The following is an 18778-nucleotide window of genomic DNA, read 5'->3' on the forward strand; positions in this document are numbered from 1 at the left end:
ACGTTTCGGTGTAGGTACTAACACCGTTATCAAGCAAGTGATAGTCAACTTCTTTATTGCAATGAGTGCGATGTTTCGGTGTAGGTGCTAACACCGTTATCAAGCAAGTGATAGTCAAATTCTTTATTGCAATGAGTGCGACGTTTCGGTGTAGGTGCTAACACCGTTATCAAGCAAGTGATAGTCAAATTCTTTATTGCAATGAGTGCAACGTTTGGTGTAGGTGCTAACACCGTTATCAAGCAAGTGATAGTCAACTTCTTTATTGCAATGAGTGCGACGTTTCGGTGTAGGTACTAACACCGTTATCAAGCAAGTGATAGTCAACTTCTTTATTGCAATGAGTGCGACGTTTCGGTGTAGGTACTAACACCGTTATCAAGCAAGTGATAGTCAACTTCTTTATTGCAATGAGTGCAACGTTTGGTGTAGGTGCTAACACCGTTATCAAGCAAGTGATAGTCAACTTCTTTATTGCAATGAGTGCGACGTTTCGGTGTAGGTGCTAACACCGTTATCAAGCAAGTGATAGTCAACTTCTTTATTGCAATGAGTCGCGGCGTTTGCTTGCGTAGGTACTAACATCGTTATCAAGCAAGTGATAGTCAACTTCTTTATTGCAATGAGTGCAACGTTTCGCGTAGGTGCTAACACCGTTATCAAGCAAGTGATAGTCAACTTCTTTATTGCAATGAGTCGCGGCGTTTTTGTGTAGGTACTAACACCGCTATCAAGCAAGTGATAGTCAACTTCTTTATTGCAATGAGTCGCGGCGTTTCGGTGAAGGAACTAACACCGTTATCAAGCATTTATAGTCAACTTCTTTATTGCAATGAGTGCGACGTTTCGTGTAGGTACTAACACCGCTATCAAGCAAGTGATAGTCAACTTCTTTATTGCAATGAGTGCGACGCCGCGTAGGGGCTAACACCGTTATCAAGCAAGTGATAGTCAACTTCTTTATTGCAATGAGCGACGTTTCGGCGTAGGTTCTAACACCGCTATCAAGCAAGTGATAGTCAAATTCTTTATTGCAATGAGTGCGACGTTTCGCGTAGGTGCTAACACCGCTATCAAGCAAGTGATAGTCAACTTCTTTATTGCAATGAGTGCGACGCTTCGCGTAGGTGCTAACACCGTTATCAAGCAAGTGATAGTCAACTTCTTTATTGCAATGAGTGCGACGTTTGGTGTAGGTACTAACACCGTTATCGCAAGTGATAGTCAACTTCTTTATTGCTATGAGTGCGACGTTTGGTGTAGGTGCTAACACCGTTATCAAGCAAGTGATAGTCAACTTCTTTATTGCAATGAGTGCGACGTTTCGGTGTAGGTGCTAACACCGTTATCAAGCATTTATAGTCAACTTCTTTATTGCAATGAGTCGCGACGTTTTAGGTGTAGGTTCTAACACCGTTATCAAGCAAGTGATAGTCAACTTCTTTATTGCAATGAGTGCGATGTTTTCGTGTAGGTGCTAACACCGTTATCAAGCAAGTGATAGTCAACTTCTTTATTGCAATGAGTCGCGACGTTTCGTGTAGGTACTAACACCGTTATCAAACAAGTGATAGTCAACTTCTTTATTGCAATGAGTGCGACGTTTAGGTGAAGGAACTAACACCGTTATCAAGCATTTATAGTCAACTTCTTTATTGCAATGAGTAGCGACGTTTGATTGTAGGTACTAACACCGTTATCAAGCAAGTGATAGTCAACTTCTTTATTGCAATGAGTGCGACGTTCGGCGTAGGTGCTAACACCGCTATCAAGCAAGTGATAGTCAACTTCTTTATTGCAATGAGTCGCGACGCTTGATTGTGTAGGTACTAACACCGTTATCAAGCAAGTGATAGTCAACTTCTTTATTGCAATGAGTGCGATGTTTCGGTGTAGGTGCTAACACCGTTATCAAGCAAGTGATAGTCAACTTCTTTATTGCAATGAGTGCGACGTTTCGGTGTAGGTACTAACACCGTTATCAAGCAAGTGATAGTCAACTTCTTTATTGCAATGAGTGCGACATTTAGGTGTAGGTACTAACACCGTTATCAAGCAAGTGATAGTCAACTTCTTTATTGCAATGAGTGCGACATTTGGTGTAGGTGCTAACACCGTTATCAAGCAAGTGATAGTCAACTTCTTTATTGCAATGAGTGCGATGTTTCGGTGTAGGTGCTAACACCGTTATCAAGCAAGTGATAGTCAACTTCTTTATTGCAATGAGTGCGACGTTTAGGTGTAGGTACTAACACCGTTATCAAGCAAGTGATAGTCAACTTCTTTATTGCAATGAGTGCGACGTTTCGGTGTAGGTGCTAACACCGTTATCAAGCAAGTGATAGTCAACTTCTTTATTGCAATGAGTGCGACGTTTCGGTGTAGGTACTAACACCGTTATCAAGCAAGTGATAGTCAACTTCTTTATTGCAATGAGTGCGATGTTTCGGTGTAGGTGCTAACACCGTTATCAAGCAAGTGATAGTCAACTTCTTTATTGCAATGAGTCGCGGCGTTTGAGTGTAGGTACTAACACCGTTATCAAGCAAGTGATAGTCAACTTCTTTATTGCAATGAGTGCGACATTTAGGTGTAGGTACTAACACCGTTATCAAGCAAGTGATAGTCAACTTCTTTATTGCAATGAGTGCGACATTTGGTGTAGGTGCTAACACCGTTATCAAGCAAGTGATAGTCAACTTCTTTATTGCAATGAGTGCGACGTTTCGGTGAAGGAACTAACACCGTTATCAAGCATTTATAGTCAACTTCTTAATTGCAATGAGTGCGACGTTTCGGTGTAGGTACTAACACCGTTATCAAGCATTTATAGTCAACTTCTTAATTGCAATGAGTGCGACGTTTCGGTGTAGGTACTAACACCGTTATCAAGCAAGTGATAGTCAACTTCTTTATTGCAATGAGTGCGACGTTTCGGTGTAGGTACTAACACCGTTATCAAGCATTTATAGTCAACTTCTTTATTGCAATGAGTGCGATGTTTCGGTGTAGGTGCTAACACCGTTATCAAGCAAGTGATAGTCAACTTCTTTATTGCAATGAGTGCGACGTTTCGGTGTAGGTTCTAACACCGTTATCAAGCAAGTGATAGTCAAATTCTTTATTGCAATGAGTGCGACGTTTCGGTGTAGGTGCTAACACCGTTATCAAGCAAGTGATAGTCAACTTCTTTATTGCAATGAGTGCGATGTTTCGGTGTAGGTGCTAACACCGTTATCAAGCAAGTGATAGTCAACTTCTTTATTGCAATGAGTGCGACGTTTCGGTGTAGGTACTAACACCGTTATCAAGCAAGTGATAGTCAACTTCTTTATTGCAATGAGTGCGACATTTAGGTGTAGGTACTAACACCGTTATCAAGCAAGTGATAGTCAACTTCTTTATTGCAATGAGTGCGACATTTGGTGTAGGTACTAACACCGTTATCAAGCAAGTGATAGTCAACTTCTTTATTGCAATGAGTGCGATGTTTCGGTGTAGGTGCTAACACCGTTATCAAGCAAGTGATAGTGATTGCAATGAGTGCGACGTTTAGGTGTAGGTACTAACACCGTTATCAAGCAAGTGATGACAGTGATAACGGTGTTAGTACCTACACCAAAACGTCGCACTCATTGCAATAAAGAAGTTGACTATCCATAGAACTTAGTTTTCCTACAATATGTTTTGTATGAAAAATGTGTTGCAGAGTACTGTTAGTGGCGTCATGTGATAACTTGAGCTGAAACCAGCTCTCTCAAGTCACTGGACCATGCAGGTACTCATTCAGACATCTGATGACAACGCATGGTGACACACTTGGAAGACAATATAAAAACGTCTGCTTTCAAATGAATTTTACGATAATGTTTCTGCATATCCTGTATCTGGTGTAGCATGGAACCGCATTGCCATGTGTGGCTTTGTTAGCAAGATCGCATTACGACAGTCATGTAATCAGTGGGGTTGTTTGCCACGTGGGAAGGGTACACTGCTGAGATGAATTGTACAACAGATGGCGCTGACAGTTTACGCGCTCTGAGTTTCTGTTGTGAGGCTACGTGTCATAAGTACATTGTGTGAAATCTTGGACTAGTTATTTTGATAGTGCTATAATGTATAAGCAGGATGGAATGTATGACTAATTGTTGAGGTGAGGTGAAATGGGGTTTAACGTCGTACTTCAGAATATTTCGCTCATGTGACAGCGGGCGTGTGTATGTGCACCTGCTTGAACTAGTCCAGACTTAAGCTGTTTTTATAGAGCTAGAACACTGAGATGCCATGCCACAGTTAAGCATGAATACCCCACTCAGACACATTATACTGACTCCGAGCCGACCAGTCCTTGTTTTACCCATTAATGCCGAATGCCAGGCAGGGATCAACAAGTACCATATTTTATCGTGTTTTGGTATGCCGCGGCATTGGATCGAACCAATGACTTTCCGTTCTCGGGGCGGACACTCTAACCACTAGACCACGGAGACAGTCGACTAATTGTTGAGAAAGTGTGAGATAGCATAGTGGTAAAAGTGTTTGATGGTTGTACTGAAGAGTTGAGTTTGAATTGGGGCGTAAAAGCTCTTTTCTAATGCCTCTGTGGTGTCGGAGTGTTGCAAAATGTTGTGTAAAACAATATTCATTCACTGTTATCTTGATGGGACCATGCATGTTTGGGATGGTCTGTACTACACTATGTGTGAAGAGATGGTGCGATCTGGTGTTGCATCGTAGCAGAGAAATTGGAAAGATGGTACTTGTTGTTACCCTGGCTGGCTTCAAGGTGCTAATATATGGACTGGTTTGCTGACAGGGTCAGTGTGTTGTGTCTGAGTTGGGTATCCAAGTTAAACTGCAACTTCTCAGACAGACAGGTACACAAACACACATACAAACACACATACAAACACAGGTACACAAACACACACACACAAACACACACAAACACAGGTACACAAATACACACAAACAGGTACACAAGCACAGGTACACAAACACACCCAAACACAGCTACACAACACACACACAAACACAAACATGTACAAACACATTTACACAAGCATGTACAAACACAGCTACACAAACGTACAAACAGAGGTACATAAACATGTACAAACACAGGTATACTCACATGTACAAACACAGGTACACAAACACAGGTACACACAGGTACACACACATGTACAAACACAGGTACAAACACAGGTACAAACACAGGTACACAACCACAGATACACACAGGTACACACACATGTACACACAGGTACAAACACAGGTACACACATGTACAAACAGGTACACAAACATGTACACCCAGGTACACACACATGTACAAACCGGTACACAAACACAGTTACACAAACATGTACACACAGCTACACAAACATGTACAAATACATTTACACAAACATGTTCAAACACAGGTACACACACATGTACAAACACAGGTACACACACAGGTACACACGCATGTACAAACCGGTACACAAACACAGTTACACAAACATGTACACACAGCTACACAAACATGTACAAATACATTTACACAAACATGTTCAAACACAGGTACACACACATGTACAAACACAGGTACACACACAGGTACACACGCATGTACAAACCGGTACACAAACACAGTTACACAAACATGTACACACAGCTACACAAACATGTACAAATACATTTACACAAACATGTACAAACTGGTACACAACACACACACAGCTACACAAACATGTACAAACAGAGGTACACAAATGTACAAGCAGAGGTACACAAACATGTACAAACACAGGTACACAAACATGTACAAACACAGCTACACAAACGTCACGAACAGAGGTACACAAACATGTACAAACACATGTTCACAAACATGTACAAACACAGGTACACAAACATGTACAAACACAGGTACACAAACATGTACAAACACAGGTACACAAACACAGGTACACAAACACAGGTACACAAACATGTACACACAGGTACACACAAATGTACAAACACAGGTACACAAACATCTACAAACACAGGTACACAAGCATGAACAGACACAGGTACACAAACATGTACACACAGGTACACACGCATGTACAAACAGGTACACTAGCATGTACAAACACAGGTACACAAATATCTACAAACACAGGTACACAAGCATGAACAGACACAGGTACACAAACATGTACACACAGGTACACACGCATGTACAAACAGGTACACTAGCATGTACAAACACAGGTACACAAACATCTACAAACACAGGTACACAAGCATGAACAGACACAGGTACACAAACATGTACACACAGGTACACACGCATGTACAAACAGGTACACTAGCATGTACAAACACAGGTACACAAATATCTACAAACACAGGTACACAAGCATGAACAGACACAGGTACACAAACATGTACACACAGGTACACACGCATGTACAAACAGGTACACTAGCATGTACAAACACAGGTACACAAACATCTACAAACACAGGTACACAAGCATGAACAGACAGACAGATGGACAGGTAGATAGTCAGACAGAGACACCCACACCAAAAACAGAGAGAGAGAGAGTGGGAGAGGTACCAAAAACTGGTTCACAAACATGCACACACGTTCAGGCACACAGAGGAAAATATATATGTAGACACAGAGACCTACAGACCAACAGACAGACAGAGGTTCACAAATATGTACAGAGAGAGAGAGGCTTTAGCCCCACTCCTCCTCTGTTCATACATGAAGGCATGATGTAGACTGGGTATAGAATGGCAATGAGGTATGTCTTATGTGAATGAGGGAATCCCAGGGATTTTGTCAATTTGCCCAAGACAGTTTCTCTAATGTACAAAGTATCATATGGCCAAGTAGAATCGGCAGTACAACCAAAATCAGGGCAACATATGGGATTCAGAGTTATTACATTATCCTGACAGAACTAAGGGACACAACTCTATGCCCCAATGAACTGAGTCTTGAACAAGCTTGCCTTAAAACTGCCATTGCTTGACCGGACCATTGGTTAGCACTTTGTGATTCTGGGTTTAAACTGTTCACCGAATGTATGTGAGGGGCTGTAAGATTGTGCTAAATTACTCCGTTGGTCAGGTTTGGTTGACTGTGTCACTCTGTGTATACTCCAGTAACATGAGAGCGGAAGGTCGCGGGTTCGATCCCCGGCCGCGTCATACCAAAAAACATTAAGATATAGTACCTGTTGGTCCCTGCCTGGCGCTCGGCATTAATGGGTACAACAAGGACTGGTCGGCTCGGAGTCAGTATAATATATCTGAATGGGGTATTCATGTTTCACTGTGGCATGGTATCTCAGTGGGCTAGCACTATAAAACCAGTTTAAGTCTGGGCTAGTACAAGCAGCCACACATACACATACACACGCATGCACATTGTCATATGAGATAAATAGAGGATATTATATGAGTCCCCATGTCATACTATGTTCACGACACGAGTGCCTAAATGTTGTTTTTTCCCGAGCGAGAGCGAGGGATATACCGATATTTAGGCACGAGTGTCGTAAACATAGTATGATATAGGCACTCATATGATATTCTGTTTGTTAACGAAGTCGTCAAATTGAGGAAAAGCAACCCAAATCTACTTTCAAACATAGGCTGGCTACCTGCCGTCGCTGCATGTAGAACGCAACGTCATAGAAGAAATGTGACGTCATAGCATTGTTTGTGACATCACGTCACCATAACAATGGGATATTTTGCCCCAGGGCATCGTATGAAAAAAAGATATTTTCACCCTTGTAGGTAATAAGATAAGATAAGATAATACTTTAATATTCTCAAGTACGACGTTAAACCCATTTTCACCTCACCTCACCTCAACAATGACATGAAGTGTTGCTTACAATATCAATCACTTGTTTGTCTGGCCCAAACTCAATTTATTTACAGGCCATTGGCATTGCTTGAAAACTGCAATGTGCAGTATTACACAACAGAAAAAGTACAAGCCCCATGTTCACTGTAAACTTTCACAACACCACTTAGTTATAGATTAGTATTAATCATTCTGTTTCACAAGTGTACAGTGCGAGCACTGGTCAATACTTACATGGTTGTGTCAGGCGATGCAACATGTGGCCCCGTGTTGACCATTGATTCCAACACATCTGCCTGGAGCTGGCCCTTGACCTCTGACACCTCCTGCCATGTGACCTGGAGGACATCGCAGATTACATCAACTAATTTCTTGGAAATTGATTACATGTTACATGAATCCCACCTTGATAAAAGACAAAATAATCCTTTCTTTTTGTTGAAATACTCTGGTGTATATCAAGCTTGTTAACCATAGCATGCAACAACTTTCAACCCTTTAAGAAAGCCACGTGCTTAAATTTATTATTATAAGGTGGGTCGTCGTTTTTGTAATCCAGTATACTACATTTTGAGATAACCTGAAGAGAAAAATTAACAATTTATAAAAATCTATTCCCAGCTCCACCCGAATATCAAATGGATGGTACTGTGAGGGGTGGATTGTTGTAGGTTGGTGGGCTCTTGTGGAGGTGGATTGTTGGGAAGGTGTTGGATTGTAGGGTGGTTGGTTGTTGTAGGGTGGGTGGTTGTTGTTGGTGGGTTGTAGGGTGGTTGGTTGTAGGGTGGGTGGTTGTTGTAGGGTGGGTGGTTGTTGTGGGTTGGTTGTTGTAGGGTGGTTGGTTGGTTGTAGGGTGGTTGGTTGTAAGGTGGTGGGTTGTTGTGTTGGTTGTTGTAGGGTGGGTGGTTGTTGTTGGTGGGTTGTAGGGTGGTTGGTTGTAGGGTGGGTGGTTGTTGTAGGGTGGTTGGTTGTAGGTTGGTTGTTGTAGGGTGGGTGGTTGTTGTTGGTGGGTTGTAGGGTGGGTGGTTGTTGTAGGGTGGGTGGTTGTTGTAGGTTGGTTGTTGTAGGGTGGGTGGTTGTTGTGTTTGTTGTTGTAAGGTGGGTGGTTGTTGTGTTTGTTGTTGTAAGGTGGGTGGTTGTTGTGGGTGGGTTGTTGGTGTGTGGTTGTAGGGTGGTTGGTTGTTGTGGGTGGGTTGTTGTAGGGTGGTTGGTTGGTTGTAAGGTGGTGGGTTGTTGTAGGGTGGGTGGTTGTTGTAGGGTGGGGCTGTGTGGTGTGTGTGCATCATGTGTCTTTGTCTTTGTGTGTGTGTGAGTGAGTGTGGAAGCCCCACTCAGACACAACACACTTACTCCAATCTGAACTGTTCTTGTTTTATTCATGATAACGCCCAGCACAAGTCGGGGTAACAACGAGGATCATCTAATGATGTGTTTCGGTATGATGTACCAGGAAATGGAACCACCAGCGTTCCACCCCCTGGGCAGGTGCTCTACCCACTTCACCACTGTGGTCCCTTGAGGTGTTATACATGCTTAATACTTAGTCAGTTTCTCTTGAGTTAACCTAAATTAGTTTTGGCAAAATAATTTGAAAATAATTCTGCTTACATTCTTTTTAACAGGCAAGTTGTTTCTTAAATTAGCTTAGGACATCTAGCCAGAAATTCAGCCTAGATAATGCTATGGCTTGTTTTAGTGTCTGAACAGCTGTGTAATTGTGTGCTTTAACAGCTTACATCGCACTATAATCAATATCTTGACAAATAAACCCCCAAATATTGAAGACTAGTCAAATCATGTAAGATATGGTGTTTCTGTGGGAGGGAATAAGGTGTCATTATGTGACATATTGTTCAAGGGCATCATCTAAATGATGATATATGTACAGTAACATGACGTTTTAGCCTGAACATGCATGTCAGGACTCGAGCATTCTGAACATTGAAGGAGGGAGTGACATTTCAACCAGACAGTCATGAACACTTCATTATTGAGGGGCAGAAGGATAGCCCAGTGGTTCAAGTACTGACAGACCACCTCAAACATGGGTTTTAGTCTCATGAGTAGAAAGTGTCAAGCCCATCTTCAGTGTGTCATACCAAAAGACGTTAAAATATGGTACTTGTTGGTCCCTGTCTGGCGTTCGGCATTACTGGGTACAACAAGGACTGGTCGGCTCGGAGTCAGTATAATGTGTCTGAGTGGGGTATTCATGCTTCACTGCGGCATAGTATCTCAGTGGGCTAGCACTATAAAACCAGCTTCAGTCTGGGCTAGTACAAGCAGCCGCACATACACATACACACGCATGAACGTCGTCATATGAGCGAAATATTCTCAAGTACGACGTTAAACCCAATTTCACCTCACCTCTTCAGTGTGTCAGGGCTGAACCCGGATGTTGTAAAGACAAAAGGTGCAGCTAAATACCAGGATTTCAAACTATTTTTTATCCCCGCAACTTGTTTTACATACATACATACATACATACATACAAATACTTGTATAGCGCCAATATCCGTAATCCGCTCAAAGGAGCTCTGGCTCTAAGATGGTCTAGATATCACATAGAGTTCAAATGCTTCAGCAAAGAGACACGTCTTCAGATTTGATTTAAAAACAGCTAAATCTGGTTGTGTTCTGAGGTGAGATGGAAGATTGTTCCAGAGATGAGGGCCAGTCGTCTCGAGTGACCTGTCACCATATGTTTTTGTCCTAGTCACAGGAATTGTCAAAAGACACTGGTCATTTGTTCGGAGTGAACGTACAGGAGTATAACGGTGGGACAGATCACAGAGCTACTGAGGAGCTAGACCATGTAAACTTTTGAAAACAAGGAGTAGAGTTTTATATTTTATGCGGTAGTGGACGGGAAGCCAATGAAGTGAGTGAAGAACGGGAGTAATGTGGTCTGATTTCTTTGACAGAGAGACCACTCTGGCTGCAGTATTCTCATGTTTTGTGGGGGATATTAAAATGGACTCTGTTTGTCCTTGCAAATTTGTCTTTTCCGGAGCAGAACCTTTTGTTATTTCTTCACCACACTTGGCACATAGATAGATCTGGTGGTGAACAGGTCCCCTTTGTTAATTTTGGCTTTCTGAATAAATATATTTTGTGTTTCCATGACAAGAAGTTTGACTTTGACTGAAATTGGTGTTGGTGCTCTTTTCCGGAGCAGAACTTAAAAACCTTTCAATACTCTCTTTCCTCTTTGTGGGTATCCAAGAACCTAATGACATAAATCAACAGTACCACTCTATTTCCAGTATCAACATTACTGAGGTACATCAAACCGTACATTTGACATAGTCATAACCAGTTGACATATTCATGAAGAATATTTTTACCATTGCAGGGGATATTGATGACTTTGTCTTCTTGTTAATTTGTTTTTTTTTATGTTCTTAAATGCAGGGCAATTTTATCATCATATTTTTAAACTGCAGTCATTGAAACCAGCCCTTAAGGGCATTCCAAATCCAGGTGTTGTTAAAATACTGTGGTAAGATGTTACCCTCATTCAGATGTATTCATATATTAATCTTGAAGGGTCTTTGTTTTTGTAAAATCCCAGCTCTTGTCATTTGTGAAATTCAAGTCTCCAGGACGAGGTGATGAGGTGAAATTGGGTTTTACGTCGTACTTGAGAATATTTCGCTCATATGACGACGTTCATGCGTGTGTATGTGTATGTGCGGCTGTTTGTACTAGCCCAGACTTAAGCTGGTTTTATAGTGCTAGCTCACTGAGATACCACGCCGCAGTGAAGCATGAATACCCCACTCAGACACATTATACTGACTCGGAGCCGACCAGTCCTTGTTGTACCCATTAATGTCGAACGCCAGCCAGGGACCAACAAGTACCATATTTTAACGTCTTTTGGTATGACGCGGTCGGGGATCGAACCAGCGACCTTCTGCTGTCCGGGCGGACGCTCTAACCCCCTACACCACGGAGGCGGTGTCTCCAGGACGAAACAGTTGCATTTATTAGAACTGTCAAAACATGAATTGGGATATTTCCTGATATTTATTTCTGACTTGGGTTCAAATATTGGCCTCTGATACCAACTTCCAGTAACTAAGTAAACAAAAATACATGCTGGTCAATAAGAACTGTTTCCTGAACAGGAGGTGTGTGCTGGGGGTGGGGCAGGGGTGGGGCTGGAGTGTACCCTCTTCATCCTCTGTGGGGCTGGCAGTGTCACCATGGTATGATAAGGCTATAGAGATTTCTCACAGAGCGGGGTGGGGCACGGGGTGGGGCTGGAGTGTACCTCTACATCCTCTGTGGGGCTGGCAGTGTCACCATGGTATAAGGCTATAGAGATTTCTCACAGAGCGGGGTGGGGCACGGGGGTGGGGCTGGAGTGTACCCTCTACATCCTCTGTGGGGCTGGCAGTGTCACCATGGTATGACAAGGCTATAGAGATTTCTCACAGAGCATCGAAATGAAAACCATGCAGCGTTCATGTTCGTCGGGCTCACACTGTGTACATCCTCTGAGAAATGTCAACAAGTATGTTTAACCAGCAGAATAACTACATGAACATTCAAATCATTTGTTGTTGCTGTGAAGGCTTAATGGTATACTCGAAATAGATTCAGTCAGAACAAAAATATTTATAATTCATCTTTCTGTTGCTGCGCTTATCTCCAATATCCTTACTGCTTCTCACTCACTCACTCACTCACTCAGGGAGTAATAATGTCCTATACATTAAACATACACCTATTAGAGTCTCGAGCTTTACAAGTGGCACGTTAAACAAGATATTCTATAACTGGACAAATAACAATATACCTTATCAGAATGATCTTTCCACTCTCGGATGAAATCATGATTTTATATGACATTTTCGTTACAAATGATCTCTGAGTCCTAATTATTCCACAAAAGCTTGTATTTATCTTCCATATCGAACCATTTCCGAAGCAAAACTGAAAACCAAAATTCCTATTTCATATTTTTTTGCACTGACACGTGCTCATCAAGCTACTAGGATGTTTTTCCAGGTGATATCATACAGGTAAGCTTCAAAGACAAACATCTCACCTGCCCAGTGTTTTAACACACAACAGGGGGTGGTTTATCCAGGCTTGTACGCCAAGCACCTGTTCAACATAACTTTTCGTTTACAACAGGTGCTTATACGGTATAATTTGCTTTCTAAAACATTAAGGTTTGGAAACCTTAACAGAGATATTTTCGTTAGACTGTGACAGGTGTTTGTTTTCCCATTTATTAATTATAATCCACTTTTTTTCAGGTAAATGTAAATAAATCATATTTTATCGCACCATCTGCGGCAGTGGGATAGTAAATCTATATCCTGTGCCTATTCTTCAGGACATTGTGATGTTTAAGCTTTGATTTTAAAGATTTTAGATAAGTAAATTAATCATTTGAATTGACGTGTCTGGAGTGACAGAGTGGGTAATGGTGGTACGTTGATTCAGCTTCAGGTGACATGTGGGCTAGTAAGTTAGGCCTCCTATGAAAATTTCTGTTTCTTGTCACTGATTCGCAATATATTGGGTGTAAAGTCTTATACTATTTTGCCTGCTCTGTTCAGTTCCATTTCCACAGTTTTTAGTTACTTTTGGTAAGTTCCATTCCAGAAATATAGACATACTATATGCTTTTTGTATATTTAATTTATATTTTGATTCAGTTGTAAATTAAGGTTGAAGTGGTTAGGAAATTGCAATAAACAATTAATAATAATTCAACTTACCTATTTGTTTATTTTCTGAAGAAAAGTAACAAATAATTTAAATAATTGGGATATTAGCCCCCAAGGCACCATAATTCCTGCCATAAGCGTCAGGAGATTAGTTATTTCGGCAGGTTCTCAGACTTGACGTTTATATGTGATGGGCATTTGTTATTTTCAGAGAAGAATTGGTGTCAAGTTTTATTTTACTGTAATGCAACACTCGTACCATTCAGTCACCATGTGAGATAGTAAAACTAAGCCTTCGTCTTGCACTAACGATTGTGAGAAGGGAGCATTAGGCCAGGATGATTTAGTTATGTCTTATTTGTAAATCAGATACCTGTCATTTGAATTATCTGGCCTTTCTGTTTGATGTGTAACCTGATATTTATTCAAGGCTGATAGTTTGTCATCATGCTGTTATGGCTGAAAGTGAATATTGTTCAAAATAGTGTTTAACCTCACTCACTCACTCACCCACCCACTCTCTCTCTCTCTCTCTCTCTCTCTCTCTCTCTCTCTCTCTCTCTCTCTCTCCCTCTCCTCTCTCTTTCTCTCTCTCCCTCCCTCCCTCTCTCTCTCTCTCTCTCTCTCTCTCTCTCTCTCTCTCTCTCTCTCTCTCTCTCTCTCTCTCTCTCTCTCTCTCTCTCTCTCTCTCTCTCTCTCTCTCTCTCTCTCTCCGTCTCTCTCACTCAGGGTGCAAACAGTTAAGATACCACAAATAGATATTTGAGACACAGGTAGTTACAGTTGTATGGTTACATATTTACCCAAGGACAAGGGTGTATAAGGTGCTAATATTTACTGTGCAGAGTTACATCCCTTTGTTGTTACACATCTTTAATAGTGAGTAATATCCTTGTTTGTCCTGATTGTGTTTCTACGTTTATCAGCACTAAGCCCATCCACATGGGTTTCACCAACTTGTGAGCCTCTATGACCTGCTCCACTTAGCTGGCTTCGTAATGGCCCACGATAAGGAACATAAACACTTTTATCTAGACATGTAAATTACTTATGATAAAGTTCAAACATGGAAAGAATATTTCATGAATTTTTGTATGAATGACCTGACTTTTTGTTTTAATTCATATGACTACTAGTAAAAGATGTCCTTGACATCGATGTACATTCCGACCTTGAACTATGCCTCTCATGTGAATGGCGGCCATCAGTGTTGAGAAAGTTCTGTTCAGTGTCTGAGTTGGGTTCACAGCAAGAGTGGATGTACAGGGGAAGGGATGGTTTACACGAGCCTCACTTCCTGAATCTAGTATCTATATCAAGACGACTTTTATGGTGCTAAGATGAACATCTGTATTGATACAGAAAATCCTGGTCAGAATGGGAAAAATTCCAAACAAAGAAAAAATAATTCAATTTTTGTTTAAATGCGATATAAATCTGATCAGAATGATTTCAGTGTGTCCAGTGGTTCATTTACTTAAACGTGCACATAGGGTGTAAGGTGCCACAATTTTCTGTGCAGAGTTGCATCCCTTGAGCATGCCAGAAGCCAGTGATTGTTTGTTCGAATCCTGGTTGCCTTGATGATATTTCTGGGTTTGCCAGCACCAGACCCATGGATGGGTTCCACCAGAGTGGTAACTTCTGACTCCTTCATCATTTGGGCATCCTCTGGCAGTTAGCTGACACACTATGTAATGCTAATCCCTGAAGTGATAAACCCAAATCACTCACTCATGCTTTGCACTTTAACCTGCGTAGTTTTGTGGTGAACATGTGAAATTTTATGGAAAAAACATGGCATATCAAACAATATTTGCATCCAGTTTTCATTATTTTGGTAACCATGGAATCAGTGTCTTTTTTGTAAAATCTTGGTTGGTTTGCGATGGTGATGGGACAATTGATGGAGTAACAGGGAAGTGTACGCAAACACCATCAATAAGATAATGATGTCAACATGTGCCAGGTTATGAAGCTGTGGTGTGTGCATGGCTGATAGTCTCCCCTGCACAGAGTGCTGCATATCTCCGAACACGGAGTCGATACGTCGTAGTTTCTCATTATATCATCATTGCTTACATTAAAATTGGTGATTAATACCTTCGGTTTGATAGGTCACTCGACTTACTGATAAACCTGCCTCTACGTCCTTTGGGTGTTGTATGCGTTTCAAACATGGAGGTCAAGTTCAGCCTCGTTTGCAAGATAACCAACATGATAAACGTTCAGAGATGTTTTTTGCTAAATGTGTGGTATGCTTTTAAGACTTGCTGCTCATCTTCAGTGTTGTTGTTTGCACGGTGGCGTAGTTGTTTGTTCATCACTCTGTCACGTCGTACATGATGACATGGATTTCGAATCTGGTTTCTGGCACACCCTGAGGATGAATTCATGGACAGTGTTAGCGTTAAAAGCTGAATTGCGAAAATATTAAATATTCAGAGAAATAATCTGCTAGGAAAATTATCTCAAGCTTGGTATTACAGTTGTGATGTATTTCCAGATCATAAACAACTAGTTGTTTTAGTATATTCATAATGACCTTGAATTAATGAAAAGATTCCAGGCTGTTTTTTTATTTCACTCCCAATATTTTAATTTTCATAAACTATCTAACAATTCTCTCTGAATGTTTCAACTTAAGTGGTTGTACAATGGATACCTTAAAGGATGATGCTGTTTCCTGGCTAAGAGTGCTTATGTGATATGTCCTGATTAGTCTTAGATGGTATGTGATTCAGTACACTTATCCTTGTCCCAATGTCTACATGAGTGAGTGAGTGAGTGATTTTAGTTTTACGCGGAACTCAGTCTGTAATTAATTGAGTCTGGACCAGACAATCCAGTGATCATTGAGCATTGATCTACACAATTGGGATACGATGACATGAGCTAACCAAGTCGGCAAGCCTGACCACCCGATCTTGTTATTCGCCTCTTACGACAAGCATGGGTTACTGAAGATCAGCTCTAACCCAGATGGGGCGGTGGGGTAGCCTAGTGGTTAAAGCGTTGGCTCGTCACGCCGAAGATCCAGGTTCGAATCCCCACATGGGTACAATGTGTGAAGCCCATATCTGGTGTCCCCAGCCGTGATGTTGCTGGAATATTGCTAAAAGCGGCGTAAAACCAAACTCAGTCAGTCTAACCCAGATCTTCACGCATCTGACCCTTCATAACGGGACATGTTTATGATACTATATACCTGTTCTGCTTCGGACTCCCAATCTGACACCCGACTCCTGATGGAGGTGTGGGCATGTATGTGTAGGCCTGTCTTTGCCTTTGATTTGAGGTTAAAGCTTTCACACATTCCAACCGGGTTCAATGCCCTACATGGGTACAGTGTGTGAAGCCCATTTCTGGTGTTCCCCACTGTGATATTGCTGGAATATTGCTAATTACTCACTCATTCACTCACTCTCCCAATCCGACACCTGACTCCTGATGGAGGTTTGGGCATGTATGTGATGCTGTATGCCTTTTCTGCACTGGAAGCTTTTGAAACAAGGGACAAATATTAACTCAGAGATCCCTTGGCTACTTCTCCAAGAGTTTTTGTGGTGGTGTTCATTTGCATCAGCCTTTTAGTACAAGCCATCTTGTGAGGGGAATTCGGCCTCTGTAAGTCATTCCCATGTTGAGATATTTTTGTAAAACCCATTTCATTGCATATCAAAACCCAACAGATCACATTTTTTATGAAAAAATAAAGATTCAAGGTGACAATTTCAACACCACAGTGCCAGTGAGGTGCATATTCAAGAACTTGGTATTTTCAGTGAACAGACTTTTGAGGTTATTCGCATCCAAATCTCTTGTTTTCCCCAAGTGGGAAATGCGAGTTTTTAGTATTTCTACATAAGATAGATGAGACAAGTGTTTAGGTGAGTCTGTGCCTCCGTCTCAAATGTCAGAGTGTATTTTTATTAATGATGCAAGGTGGAGGAGTGATGCAGACTTTAATCCATCTCTTTAAGTACCCTCTCTGTATGTCAGAAGACGTACAGTGTTGTCCCAGTGAGTGTTTAAATCATTTTATTACTGTCACAGGCAGCTGTAATCCTCGCTGGTGTGATATCTCCTTATCAGTGAAGCTGGTATAGATTTTGGCAGAAATGAACCAAATTAATTCCTGTTTGACAAATAAATCTATATAATTGTATAATCCCATGGTGGAAACTGGAGCGAAAGCTTGTCAATATTTTGTGGTGAATATTGACTTTGCTCGACATTGTAAGGGCTTGATGATGTTCTCGAAGCCACGTTTTGGCAGTCAATTTTATTGATGGATTCCTCGGCTGTTTTCTCCAGTTTATTCCGTCTGTTCCAGGCTGACTGAGAATGGGGGGAATCGTGTCCTGGCTTCGGCCTTTTCCCTGAGTGGACAGTACTTTGCCGTCTGCGACAACCAGAAACAGCTCCATCTGTACAGGACTGGACAGGAGTGGACGCTGGTCAGTACAAGGTAAGTCAGCATGATATGTTTGTGTTTACAGAGGAATTCTGCTGCCAAGACGGCAGAGAAATCACATGACCAGATGCTGACTTGCGCCAAACAACCGCCGCAGTTCATGCGCGTGTTTTCTGCAGACGGTTCCAAGAATGCATGCATGATTCGAGTAAACTGAAGAAAAATTTGCAAGCTGGAAGCTTTTGTTAGCTTAAGCTTCCAAGACTGCAGTCTCCCTCCCCTTAAAATCTCCCCCACCCAAGACGAGATCAATGAGATCCCACCAGATGGTAGGCCTTCTATGTGCAGAGGAATATTTTGTGGAGCATGTGAAGTGGGGATGGGTTCGTCAGCTGATCCAATGCTAGAATTACACTGCTCAGGGCAGCTCTGAGCTGACGAGGCAGAGCGCGAACAGAACCTTGTTCTGGTCCCGCCAGTAATTAGAATGTGTACGAAATGAAAAGCTCGGTGGCTGAAGTGTGTAGAGAGCTGTCCAGGTGTTGGGCAGACTGGGTTACGCGAGGACTCCAAGTACTTTCACTTTAACACGGATAAAAAGTGCTGTTGGAATTGGTTTTCCCTCCTATTTGTACTGATGATTGTTCTGTCTCTTGGTGTTAATGGTTTCAATAGGATTGCCAGATTATTTAGCTGAATATGAATTGAGATTTTATTTTAATCAATGAAAAAATTAATTAAAACTTTGAATGATAAAGTTGGAGGATAGATGTCTGATTATGAATAGTTAATTATGCGGTTG

General features: G+C 41.6%; 1 protein-coding gene across 1 annotated transcript in view; it reads left to right on the forward strand.

Moving 5' to 3' along the window:
• LOC124286762 (tRNA (guanine-N(7)-)-methyltransferase non-catalytic subunit WDR4-like) overlaps window positions 1-18778 on the forward strand; it is a 151506-nt gene that overhangs the window by 21567 nt on the left and 111161 nt on the right. The window contains exon 4 of the mRNA XM_046723191.1: window positions 17896-18030. Coding sequence (XP_046579147.1) covers window positions 17896-18030 — 135 coding nt within the window. The remainder of the gene's footprint in view (window positions 1-17895; window positions 18031-18778) is intronic.

The sequence above is a fragment of the Haliotis rubra genome, unplaced genomic scaffold (assembly GCF_003918875.1).
Source record: "Haliotis rubra isolate DU_JTF1 unplaced genomic scaffold, ASM391887v1 Scf390, whole genome shotgun sequence".
Classification (NCBI taxonomy): Eukaryota; Metazoa; Mollusca; class Gastropoda; order Lepetellida; family Haliotidae; genus Haliotis; species Haliotis rubra.